Raw genomic sequence first — 13,538 nt, forward strand, 5'->3', positions numbered from 1 at the left:
TAGATCAATAAATCATTAAAAAAAATATATACATGGGAATCCGGATGTTACATTTTCACACAAATGAGTGTGAAAGAGTTAGATATTTTGATATTTTGGCTTGGTGGAAAGAAAATGAAACCCAATTTCTGATTGTAGCCGCTATGGCCCGTGATCTACTAGGCTCCTAAGATTCTACGATAGCTTTGCAATCAACATTTTTCTGTTAATTAATGGCAGTGGCAAGTTATATCACCAAGAACAACAAAAGTCACTCATTTGTCTGTGGAAGTGTGCATTTGCTTGAAATGCTACATCGATGGCGTAGAACGGATACAAAACATTCAACTACTAGAGGGTAAAGCATTGCATGTGAACAACAAGTACATGATGAATAAGTTGTGATGGGATCGTTGGTGTCACTCACCCTACAAGAGATCGAGTATGAAATTGCATTACACAACGACATGACAAATGAAGACTAAATCCAAACAACAATGACTACGACTATGAACTACAAATACGACGACAACCACGTTTTATGTTTTGTGTTTGAAAATGTATTAGTTTAATGTTTTATGTATTTCTGATACGAAATCCAAAAAAATAAAAAATAAAAAATGAAATAAAAAAATAACCCATGAAAATTGCTCCAAAAATGTGTCTAAATTCAATATCAATCCACACACAACATACTACTTACTGTTTAGTGGGTTTATTATTTTTTTAAATGTCATTTTTTTTAAGAAAATAACAATCTTACAATTATTCAATACATATATTAGCCATAAAATCCCCCCAAAAAAAACAAGATAGCAAAAAATCAATTAAATCCGTCGGTTTTTTTAACCAGTTTGCAGATCCGGTTTGAACGAGCTTGAACAAAACCGAACCGACTTATATAGGATTGGATTATTTTGGTGGTGAACCGATTTGAAACCGAACCAATTTATGGGTGAATCGGTGTTGACCTTGTTGACTAGAACCAAACCAGTTTAAAAAAAAAAAATTGTTTGTGCCCCTCTAACCGCACCCTTAAAACCTTTTGGGTCAGTTGTTCACGTCTGTGGCCGGATAAGGAGCCCAACTTCAGTTCCAATACAATTTGGGGCCTATTAAGTCTCGCCCCCTGAGGTCCTGACAGATTGAGATAGGAATTTACAGTCAACAATAGCGAAGCGAACAAGGAGATATCGACATATCGTCCTCCGATTTTCGGATAATCATTACCATAATCACTTGCTTGGCAAACTAGGAAACTTGCAATCATTATGGAAACAACAGTGATCTTGGAGCTGTACTTCCACCGCTTAATTCTAAAACCTATAAACTCAAACTCAAGCCGATTCTTCTACCGAAATCGTCTAACGCCAACGATAAGGTTTTTTTTTTGTCAAATACTTTTACTTCCAGATCTATTATTTCAATCTCGCGTGTTTGATTACTTGATTATCTATGTTTTAATGATTTATATTCACGCGATTCAATACTCGTTTACAATTCCTCTTGAAGTAATGATTTTCTGCTTTTGTTACTGAGCACATCAGAGTTTAAATGTTTACGGTTTCTTGAAGTATTCAACTATAAAAATTCACACCTACTGTATTTTCTCATATTTTTCTTTGCGTTTATATGCATTATTTTCATTAATGGTTTTGTGTAAAAGTCGTAGCCAATTTTTGAGAAGAATTTGATTTTTTGCACCTTATTGTAGTTGAGTAATCGACTTACCTATTTACTCTTCTTTTGCAGGTGCAATAATGGTTAAAAAAAGGAGTAGTACTGGAAAGCAACAAAATTATGATGTACCCTGGTCAGATCTTAACAATGATGTCCTTCTTTTAATTATGATGCGTGGAGTTGTTGATTTTCTTGTATTCAGTGGAGTTTGCAAGTCATGGAGGTCACTCGCACTCTCCAACTGGAAGAGATTTATGGTGTCCAAACCACCAATGTTCGCGCGTATATCTCCTTCATCAATGTCCATGTGCATCTCTCCTATTTTCTCTTATAAGAAAACCTTGTGCATCACAGACTTTGAAGGAAGAAAGTTCAAAACCATCCTTCCCCATTGTGTTGGCAGGAAGTGTGTTGGATTAACTTGTGGTTATTTGATCTTGTTTGGGAAGAAAACCAAAGACTTTTGGCTTGTGAATCCTATCACAAAGCATCAACTTTGTTTCCCTCGTGTCCCTTCTACTGTCTGTGTTTATCCATGTTTAAGACTCAGGGCTATCTTTTTCTTTTCACCTTCAATATCCAGGTGGGTGTTGGTTATGGTAATTAGATTCACCAATGCAGTATGGTTTTCAATAGCGGGTGAAGGAGCATGGAATCATGTCTTCTCTCCTTTACTTATCCGTGATATTCATGCTTTCAAGGGAAAGATATATACCCTAAACAATAGTGAAATTGTAAGAGGTGGATATCAGTTATGTGAATTAAGACTCAATCCACATCCCAAATTGGTGTTACTAGAAACCAAGAATTTTCTAAAGCGAAGATCTCTTCCGATGTTTGTAAGTTCGGGTGAAAATCTTTATGTGTTGGACTATTCAGGAAATTGGTACTCTTTTCACGAACTAGATTTTGGTCAAATGAAATGGGTGTTATGTGAAAATACAAAAGAAGAATATGGATTCTTTTATAGCTCGAAGCATATTACTGCTTTTAAAGCAGAGTCGAGGGCTAACCCGTGGTTGGAGTATGGGAGACATGTTGGTAGTGGGAATGGTTGTAAAGCAAGGTTCTTTGCTGAAAAGATGTGGTATTTCCCCCATGATTGTGTCAATGTTAATCTCATACACAAGTGATGACTTGTTAGCATATGTTGAAAGATTTTCAAGACATTGAGAAGCACTATTGGTTGATTTAATTTAATGACCCGTAATTATTATTTGTATGTGTTTCCTTTTAATGATTAATATTTTTTTAACACATGATTCTTTGTTAAATAAAATATTAAAAAATCAAAAGAATGAAGTTTTCTGTAGGATTATATTTTTTGTGTCATTCATCTTATATTGTCTCTTATTTTGATTGACCTTATGTTAGCTTCATGTTGTGGATTATTTTTGTTTCATACTTGAGTTGGTCACTTTTAGAAGTGGTAGGGTTTTTTAAATATTTGAACCATGTGTAGAACAAAATATTAAACTATGTGTACATTTTATAATATATTAACAATAAAAGCTACAAAAAGATCATAGCAAATATATAAGTATGTTCAATGTAGACAATAAGGGTTTTATGAAACATTTTGAATTTGCTTTAAACCAAATTGATTTAAAAATATTTATATGTTTATCTCGAATTTATTTTTCAAAAGTTGTCTTCAAATAAGGTAAGTAACGCAACCTCTCACTTATTTTTCAAAGTTTCTTTCTACCCCTGCATACCTCTTAAAAATCAACCTGTGTCCCAGACTCCTAGTGTTACACTAGCCTAAATGTCTTGGGATTGATCCATCCCGAACTATGTGAAATGTAGGGCCCAAGACATGAGAAGCCCATGTGTTTTCATAGATACCGGTCATTAACCTTTGGACATGAAAATCAACTACATATATATGAACCCCGTCTTGTTTCTGAAAGAAGTTAAGACAAAACTGCAAATTTGGTCCCTATGGTATTCAAAAAACTTTGGATACGATCCAAAAAGTTTTTACGAAAGGTCCAAAATCAAAGTTCTACTGGGTTTTTGGTCCAAAAAAACTTACAAAGAGACGGTTATGCCCTTTCGATTTCTTTTTTCCTTTTTCTCTAAGTATTTTAATGATATTTGATTTAAAAAGAATAAATTTTTTTTCACCCCTACCCCCACTGTACACTCTCTCTCTCTCTCTCTCTCTCTCTCTCTCTCTCTCTCTCTCTCTCTCTCTCCTTATTTATTGAATTATGAAAAAAAAAACCCAAATTTTTTGCTACTTGGTTACCAGATTATACGCACAAGGAGACCCCAAAAACCCAGGTTCTTCAATTTTTTTTGCTCAACTTCAAAAACTCATTTCTTTTCTTCAAGATCAAACGCACAGTCACACACATAAACTCGACCTTTGAATCTCTAGCTTCAGTTCAATTTTTTGTCCCCATATCTCTATCTCTCTCGCACATGTTTCTCCCTAGCCCTAGATCAATTTTCCCTCTTCCTTGATGTTGTAATCGCAGGTGAGTGGTGTTCCCTCATTTTCAGTTCCAACTCACTAACACGTATTCATCCGTATGCTGTAACGTCCCAAAAACACAGTCTGAAAATTTCGTTTAATTTAATAATAAAAACCATAGTCGATAAACCTCATGTAAAAAATCATAAGCTATGTATCTCAAAACATTGTTACAACTGTCAAGCATATCAGAGTTTAAACATCCCAGGCTGAAACAAATGGTGTGTGCACCGCAATATTCCCGAGCTCCTCTTTTGAAAACTGAGTACCTGAAACCAAAACTGAAAACTGTAAGCACGAAGCTTAGTGAGTCTCCCCAAACTACCACATACCACACAATAACACATAAGCACATACTGGGCCTCGCCCACTGCATCGGACTGGAGTTCCGAACTAACCAGGGCCTTGCCCTCTGCATCGGACCAAGGTCCGAAAACTGCATCGGAACGAAGTCTGGAACTAACCAGGGCCTTTCCCTCTGCATCGGACCGAAGTCCGGAACTAACCAGGGCCTTGCCCTCTGCATCGGACCAAAGTCCGGAACTAATCAGGGCATTGCCCTCTGCATCATACCGAAGTCCGGAAACTGACTAAACATAGCATAGCATAATCATAACATATAACATGAACACATATACTGCATACTGCATCGGACTAAAGTCCGAAACACATAACACAAGGACATGCTTGAATCACGAAGACATCAAGCACACTGAACTACTGCATCGGACCGAAGTCCGGAACTGCTAACATCTAACATGTAAGCTAAACCACATATCATATAGCATATAACATATAACATGTAAACTAAACCACTGCATCGGGCCCCGCCCGGCATCGGACTAGAGTCCGGAACTACTAATATCTAAACGGGCCGGCATTGTGGCCTTAGAACCGTTCCTACTGGAGGAGGACTCACCTCACACTGCTGAAGCCCCAAAGACACAATCCCACACTGCTGAAGTCCCACAGACTAAACCCCAGCTGCTGGATGACAGATTCCCGATCTGTCAATATCAAAACATCACCCAATTAATAATTGGGTTCCACTACAAAACTACACATACATACTTTGGATAATTACTACATTACCCCTAGCTAGGCTTTCCCAAGCCCAAGGTCCAATCCATAAGCCCAAAGTCAACTAGGGATCAAAGAAATTAGGCCCAACCTCTACATGGACTTCCCTTAAGGCCCACTTGTTCAGTCCAGTCCAACATGTCTCATTCTAAGGGCCCAATATCATACAACCATCTAGGCCCAAACTATAGTCCATTTATGGCCCAATTTTCCAAATTGGGCCCAATCCTTCATATGGGCCTTACCTTAAAGCCCAACTAATTACTCTAGTCCACTTGATTAACCTTGGATGGCCCAATAATAAATCAATTACCAAAGCCCAATCGAAAGGCCCAACTCAAAGCCCAAGTGAAACTAGGGTTTCACATAAAATGACGATTAGGGTTAAGTGTTTCTTACTTAATCCCTTAAGGGCTTAATCCATTAAGTCCAATATTACTTAGATTAATCTTTGTCAATAATTATTATTTAATATTCCAAGTTATTAAATAATTCTAGTGTGCATCCCGATTAATTCTCAAAATTAGAGTTTAATTGGCATTAGTGTTTTCCAACCCAAAGACTAGCCCATTTATTAACTTGTTGGGTTTCTAGGTCAATTAGGGCTTTATTGGGCCTACTAGGCCCACTAGAATGTCATTAAGCCCATTAGGGTTTTATTAGGGTCCATTAAGGTTTTATTAAGCCCATTAAGTCTTATTAGGCCCATTAGGGCTTCCTTGGGCCCATTAGGGTTTCAAACCCTCCAAACGAATCAACACAATCGAGACAAAGCACACCGCCACCCGACACGGCAGTCGGTGGCGGCAGCCACCACCCTAAGGTGGTGGTTTTCGGTTTTCTTTCATTAATCAAAATTTTACAATTACAAAGAAATTACCAAAATAAACACACGCTCACACACTAAACTAATCACACCCATAACCACCATAAGGTGGTCGGCGACGGCAGATGGAGGTTGGATATCGGTAGCCACCATGGTCGGCTGCCATAGTGGCTCTCTTGTTCTCCGGCCAACAATGCACGACAGTCACTGAAACATTGACACCTCCACGAGTTGGAACACGCACTTCAGCTAATCTTCAATCGTTGAGGAAGACGGCGACGGAGGGTGACGCTATGAACGGAAAAGAAATATCAGTAACAGTGGTGCCGGCAACACAAGCTGTATAACGCGAGCTGAGGCACTCAACGAAAGTAACAAGGAAGAGGAGGTTGATTCCTTGCCGTAAAATGATAACAGCGATCGCGCCATCTAGCTATGACGACCCTCTGCGTTGCGCACGACGTCCGACAGTCGTGGTGGCGCTCTTCAGCGAGGTGGCGAGCGAACGGAAAGGTGCTTGGACTCGACTGGAAGCGGCTTTGCTCTTTCAACTCTCACAGCCCCATCGTCCCAAAAACTCCGACTCCTAAGACTCTCCCTTGCCGGCAGCAAGCATGGTGGAAGTCCGGTGGCCGCTGTAACCGCCCGTTGATCGGAAACGGATTGGTGGCGGCTGATGAACCGATGATGGCAGCTGCACTCTCTTTGTTAGGGTTAGGGTTCGCTTTAGTTCAAAAGTTTAAAGTTGGAGGGTTTTCAATATGATATTGTAGCGTCAATTCAAGGAAAACTATTACATGGTGGCCTTCTAAATATCCAAGTTGGTCTTTAATGTCTTCATTCTCTACTCTTACTTAAATATATGTTAAAATCGTAGGCTGACAATGTGAAGGTCTGGTGAGTTATATTAGGATTCAATAATTTTCTAAAAGTCAAAGGGATTGACACAATGCTTGACCAATAAGAATCCACAAATTTATTTTAAACGTCATCTTGAAATATTCCTAAAATCATTACAAAAATCTTAGGCTAGAGGATGTGGACTTCGGATAGCTCGTCATCGAACTCGGCAAACACCACGCCGACCCCTTGGCTTGCCGAGCTCGACTTAGTAACTCGGCTGGATAGAGGGTGTAACACCCCCAACTCTTAGGTATAAACTTTTCAGTCTTTTATTTATGTTGAAAGGTCTGCTTGACGAGTTGGATGTCCTGACTCGTCAAGTCGGAGCGAATTTGGTGGCAGATTTTAAGTGGCCAACTCGACGAGTTGGAGGACCCAACTCGATGAGTTGGAGCTGGCGTTTGAAACCCTAATTTCCAGGGTTTTGTACCCTATTTAAAGGATCATTAGCCTCCCTTATAGCCTTCCTTGAGCTCAGAAACCCTAAAACGTATTCACTCTCCATATTTGTGTGTTGTTAAGCTTAGAAGGTGAATCTTGGTGAGAAAAGCTTGAAGGCCAAGGAGTTTGGAGCAAGGAAAAGTTGTGGATCTGAAGTCTACTCCATCTTAGCATCATTTGAAGGTAAAAATTCGTTACCTTGACTTTCTTTTAGCTAGATCCTCTCCATGATTGAGAATATAACCATTTTTAGCATGATGGTGATTCATTTCGGGCGTTGGGCCAGATCTAAAGTTGCAACTTCAGATCTAGGCTCATCTTGATCCCTATAGCCATAAAGCTTCAGTCTTTAGCAAGATAAAGGCCCTTCCTTACCTAGAAACTCTTCTTTAGCTGGATTTTGACCCTTAGCACCTTGCATGCACGTAAAGCTTGCAACTTTACGTGGGAAGTAGGCCCTAAGTGTTGGATTAGTGTCTAAGCCCGTAACTATATTTGGTATGTACTTGACCCAGTTGTGCATAGTCCTTTTGGGTTGCCTTCACCAAAGTAACTTGATAGGATGATTTATCGAGAGAGAGAGAGGTTATTATGGTTTATTAATATATTATATGAATAATATATTAAAGGAGAAATCATATTGTTTAATTAAGATTAAACATGAGTTAATTGAGAATTAATTTCGTGGCTAAAAGTCATTAATTAAATAAAAGGGACTAGAACTGTCAATTGTGTGATAGTTGGATATTGGGCTGATGGACTCCATAGAAGTTGGAGTGGATGAAATCTATGGGGAAACCCATTAGAATTCATCCAAGGCTTCTAATGTGGGAGTCCATTAGCTGCTTAGGGCCTAAGCAGCCAGATTAGGGTTTCCTAGTTAAAAAAACCTAATAGCCTCACTATATAAGGAACCCATAAGGCCCCAAAAACGTGTGGAAGTAATCCCTAAGGGTTCTTGGACGTTTTGGTGACCTCTTCTCCTCTCATAAGTCATTCTCTTGCTTGTGGTGTTTGTAAGCCATTAGAGGAGTGAACTTTTTTTTGGAAAGGGAACTTCCCTAACGAGGGTTTCCGGGCCGCTTACGCGCACTGACTAATCCCCCGCTGCAAACATGAGACATTGTCTCATGCACTGGAGTCACTGCAGGCGAACCTCCATGGCCACAAGGGCTGAGTAGTGCCAGGATTTGAACATGGGTCAATAGGTTATCCACCATATCTTCCACATGTCTTACCAAGTCACCACAACCCAAGTGGTTTAGAGGAGTGAACTTTGTGACTCTAAGATCCAAGACAAGAAGATTCAAGCCATTCTAGTAGAGGTGATCATCTAGATCTGTTTTATATGACAATTTTGAAATATGTATGCTAGACCTAGGGTTCATAAGTCTTGGTGAATTGCATGTACAATAGAGAAACCTAGATCCAAGCTTTAGGGTTTTTATGAGCACATAAGATGTTCTTTTGTATAAAACTGATTAGTGGTATCAGAGCCTTGATTGGTTTCTATTTTATTGATGCCTTGTATGTTCATCTTGCTGAAAATCGTTTTTCTGCCCTTTGCGCGACCTGACTCGGCGAGTCAGTGGATGAACTCGGTGAGTCAGCCTGACTCGGCAAGTCCAGTCCCTGATCGGCGAGTCTAGGGGTCAGACAGAGGATATTTCAGGATTTTTTTCGGATTTTGGCTGATTTTGATGATAGATAATTACCATAAACATTTTTTATTGATAAAATCCAAATTTTATTGATATTATGTGATTATCCTTGCCAAAATATAAGATAATTGTCATTTAATTGAATTATTATTTTCTTATTTGATAAAATTTGATTATTCATATACATGTATTAAAGGGCATCGTCCTTATCAATAGTGACTTTTGACTCATTCATAATTTAGCCACAACATTTTTCTAAGATTGTCTATTTAGTTCCTCGGCTGTGTTGATTTCAAGTCACCGTCTTTCTCCACCAATCATATCGTTAATTCCCCTCCTTCCTTGTTATTCCTAATGTTCGATTAAATTCTGGAATACGCTCAACCCTTAAAAAATACACAATGTCTTCCTCCTTCCTTCTCTCTCTACCCAGATATCGGTCTTTTCAACATACGAGCTGGTGAAACGAGCGGTGAAAGTTGTGTACGAAAAGGGAATCGTGCATGTTTCCAGCGACTTTAGAATTCGAAAATCTGAATTAGTTCTAGAATTCGGTTTCATGGGATGTACAAGATGGTGTTGTGGATCGGATGGGAGAATAGATCCATTTGAGTACAAAAACCAACCTTCATGAAAATGATGAACCGATTTTAAAGAATTGTGTTATGTTTTTTTGAATAAGGAGAGCTGGTCTGTTTTCAAAATTTCCTGCGCCACGGGTGAGTATGTTGTACGAAATATATATTAAAATGGTTTTGTTTTGAAACTTTTTTAAGGTATATATGTGTTTGTGTTATATTTGCTCTTATTTCTTGCCCACCAACTGTTTGACAAAAGTTGACTTTGCTTATCGTCAATAGTATGTTCCCTTAATGGTTGAATTGCGGGTAAAAATGTGGATATTGACAATAGCAATATTTGCAGTGCACTTGAGATTAGGGTTGAAAGGCTTTGAAAGAGTAACCTTTGTTGTTAATATCCAATCAGTGTTTTGAAGAAGGAAAAGTGAAAGATTCTTCAAAGAGTATACAAAGGTATGATTAGTCGATTTTTTTTTTCTTTTTCTGTGTGTCCACAGTATATATGCGTTTGTTCATTACCTATAAAGATATGGCGTGTGTATTTTGCTATCTTTTGATTCAAAAAACATAGTTATCAAATTATCTTTAGTTTTTTCACATCTGATTTTATATATTAGGACAATACTTCCATCATTTGCGTTAGGTGCTTTGAAAATGGAGCTAACTGGAAGAACAAGTATGTTGATGCTTACAAGTTCATTGACTCCAATCCTGACAATAACAACAATTTTTATATGATAATCAACATTAGACATTGATTTCATTGTTTCCATTCGGTTACAAATTGTGATTTTTTTTTTCAATTATTAGGTATTTGTTAGATTAGATCTTCTGGATCTGTTCTTTGAATGTTTTTATGAATTTGATGAGTTCTCATTACAACTATCACATATGTCTCCTATTGACTTTAAAACCGTCTTTGCAACTTTCGATTTCTTCAAGATAAAATAATTAAAGATTTTTGTTTTGATAAACATAATGTTATGGAATCTATGTGTTTTAGTGTGTGTAGTCATGCATTTTATATGTTTTTGTCTATTTTTTTGTGGAATCGGAGGATTTATATGTATATGTTTTTGTTTTTGTTGTTCTAGACATAACTTAATAACCTAAACCCATCCCCCCTAAGAAAATGTCATATTTACCCTTGCCTGCTTGCATTCTGTTGTCGGTATTAACGAACCCAGATATCAGTTTTTACTTTGGAGCATACATTACTGATAAACATGGATTATGTTTCTTCTTTTTACATTTCCAGGGACTAAACCTCAAGCATTTTTGTTTTGGTCTCTTGGCGTGAAGAAGATCACCTTGATTTTCCCAAAACAAGTAAGAGTTTTAGTTTTGGATACTATGAATATCATTAGAGTTGTGTGTTTGAGACTTTGAGTCCTTTCAGGCATTTGGTTTAATTTTTTGATCACATTACGTGTGAATTGAACCTCTATTTGTGTTTGTAATTGTAGCTGGTACTTACTTTTTCATTTAATCATATGTTAAATCAATGTAATAGCAGCAAGGAGTCAAGACAGTTACTGGAATATTGCAAGAATTAAAAAAAACAGAGGAATTATATGGGATTAACACAGTGGAAAGATCAATATATATGCTTTTCATCCATTCATTCCAATTCAGTTTTTAAGATCTAAGGGGTAAATATGTAATTTTATTTGATCTTACAGTAGTACATAGGGCCAATGGCAATGGCATTATCGGAAATCTTGGTTAGTGTGTTTGGTAAAAAGAAAAATTGTCAATATATACAAAAAGTTTTTATTTTGTTTTCTTGGATTAATTTTCTCCCACTTTGTTTTAAAGAAAATGATCGATAGATATGAGTTACTAATATTTAATAAGGTTGGGTTTGTTTAAAGAGGTTAGGAGTAAAATTATAGGGGTTATGAGTAAAATTATATATACGAGTTAATAATATTTAATAAGGTTGGGTTTGCTTAAAGAGGTTATGAGTAAAATTATATTAGTATTATTGGTTAAATTTTGAAAAACTCATATCTAGGGTTTTCCTTTATGTAAATTGAAAATCTTGAGTTTGTGTTTTTCTTATTTTCGGTGCTAGAGTTGGTGGAAGTTTTGTCTAGCGGTTGAACATGAAGGTTGTTTGATTTGGGGCTATGTTTTTTCCTAGTGGATGAACGATTGGGACGAGATGAAGAATATACACCGTTGTTTTGTGTTCATCGAAATTGTGGTGGTCGGGATATCAGTAAATGAATGGTGGTTATCGTTGTTTATTTGAGAAGACAAAGGGGTGGGGTGGGCCCCTGTTTTTATTAATTATATTAAATTATTTTCTTTAATTTTATAAATAATAAAGTAACGCTCTCGATTATCGCTAGACATTTATTATAAAAATAAGTATTTACATCGATCAACAATTGTAAACTTCTTGCGATCAAATGAAGAAAAATCATTTAATCATGTATGTGTTTGTATAAAAGTGATTTGTATCATATTATATGTATATAATATTTGTGTGTGGAAACTTATTTTATGACCTAATAAATAGGGCTAAATAAATGATAAAAATTAAAATATTATTTAGAATAAATAATCTATACAAAATGTACTCAAGGACTAAGAACCATTCAATGTTTTTTCTTGTGTACATAAATTACTAGCTTTGTAACGACTTTAAAAGTTAAAGGTATGATTTTTTCATTATTAAAGTGTTTTTAACACATTTGACTAATATACAAACAATATGTCCTCAGTTAAAAAATTATTGTTCATGATACAAGAAATACTATGTTTTTTTGTTGTTCAACTTTTGTTGCTAACATACAACACAAAAAGAAAAAAAAAAAAAACGTCTCGTAGTTAACTACGAGATCACCTTCTAGTTTAAATTATTTGATGAATTATCTTGCAAATAATTGAATTATGTCAATTTTAGAGAATCACCAATTATTTGATTAATTGTTATTATTTGCAATTTGATCTAGAATGTTCTTGATAATATTTTGAAAAGTTTCAAAACTTGCTCTCAAGTTTTGGAATTAAAATTTTTTGATTAAAAGTTAATTTTGAAATATTTAAATTCTAAACCCTAATGTTTTGAAAAGGTCTCAAAACTTGTCCTCAAATTTTGGAATTTAAAATTTTGATTAAAAGTTTAATTTTTGAAATATTAAATTTTAAAACCCTAGTTTTTGAAAAGTTAAAATTACACCCTTATGGTTTTATTAAGTTAATTAAATGTATAATTAAAAGATAGTTAATAAATCCATAATGATATGGTTTATATTTAATTAAACTAAAAGGCATAATTTATTAAATTAGACCACCTAGTATTTTAAAAGTGTAAAATATACCTTTATAATATATAGAATTAAAAGTTTAATATTATATATGTATAAGTAAAGAGTCGGTCTTACTGTTAGTAGGCCTCATTTACAAAGCTAGTCTCTAAGGGGTGTTTAAGGAAATTGCCTATAAAATGGCGATTGAATAGGTATCCGCTCTTACCCACCGCACTCTTGACTAGTGGAAGGTTGTTAGCCGAACGGGTAGGATAGGACACAACCTTCCATTATAAGTATAATGAACTACGAAGTAACTAAATACTTTTATAAATTCACAAATCTTAGTTACTTTAAGAGAAATGTGGAATTGGTGCAAATCCATGAAATTGCACATTGCACCCTTATTGGTCGATAAGTGGAACGTGTGTGGTTAACCGGCACACTAATGTGGGACCAATGAAGGATGGAAATGGGTAGCTTGATGTTTATCATAGATCAATGGAGCGTGTATGGTTAACTGGCACATTGATTAGGTGATTCTTAGCATCGAGAGTACCAAGCTAATTTGCATAGTTATCCACAACTTGTTTGTGATCCTCAGCATCCCAGTCACAAATGAAGGGCACAATCGAGATTTAAATA

At 36.2% G+C, this 13,538-nt stretch overlaps 1 protein-coding gene and 1 long non-coding RNA gene across 4 annotated transcripts; both read left to right on the plus strand.

Moving 5' to 3' along the window:
* The first annotated feature begins 1,106 nt into the window (after positions 1-1,106).
* On the plus strand, positions 1,107-2,918 carry LOC145101792 (uncharacterized). The gene is made up of 2 exons (XM_079039061.1): positions 1,107-1,360; positions 1,732-2,918. The coding sequence occupies exon 2, from the start codon at positions 1,740-1,742 to the stop codon at positions 2,790-2,792; it is 1,053 nt and encodes a 350-aa protein (XP_078895187.1). The 5' UTR covers positions 1,107-1,360; positions 1,732-1,739; the 3' UTR covers positions 2,793-2,918.
* Positions 2,919-9,309: 6,391 nt separating this feature from the next.
* Positions 9,310-12,061, plus strand: LOC145101793 (uncharacterized). 3 transcript variants are annotated; one of them, XR_013705823.1, is made up of 3 exons: positions 9,310-10,086; positions 10,892-10,962; positions 11,711-12,061. It is a non-coding gene; the product is annotated as an uncharacterized LOC145101793 (long non-coding RNA). The 3 variants fall into 3 exon arrangements; XR_013705824.1 differs by lacking the exon at positions 11,711-12,061 and having other exon boundaries at positions 9,312-9,771; positions 9,977-10,086; positions 10,892-11,412; XR_013705822.1 differs by lacking the exon at positions 11,711-12,061 and having other exon boundaries at positions 10,892-11,412.
* Positions 12,062-13,538: the final 1,477 nt, after the last annotated feature.

This window comes from Lactuca serriola, chromosome 4, assembly GCF_051521515.1.
Source record: "Lactuca serriola cultivar US96UC23 chromosome 4, Lser_US96UC23_V15, whole genome shotgun sequence".
NCBI lineage: Eukaryota > Viridiplantae > Streptophyta > Magnoliopsida > Asterales > Asteraceae > Lactuca > Lactuca serriola.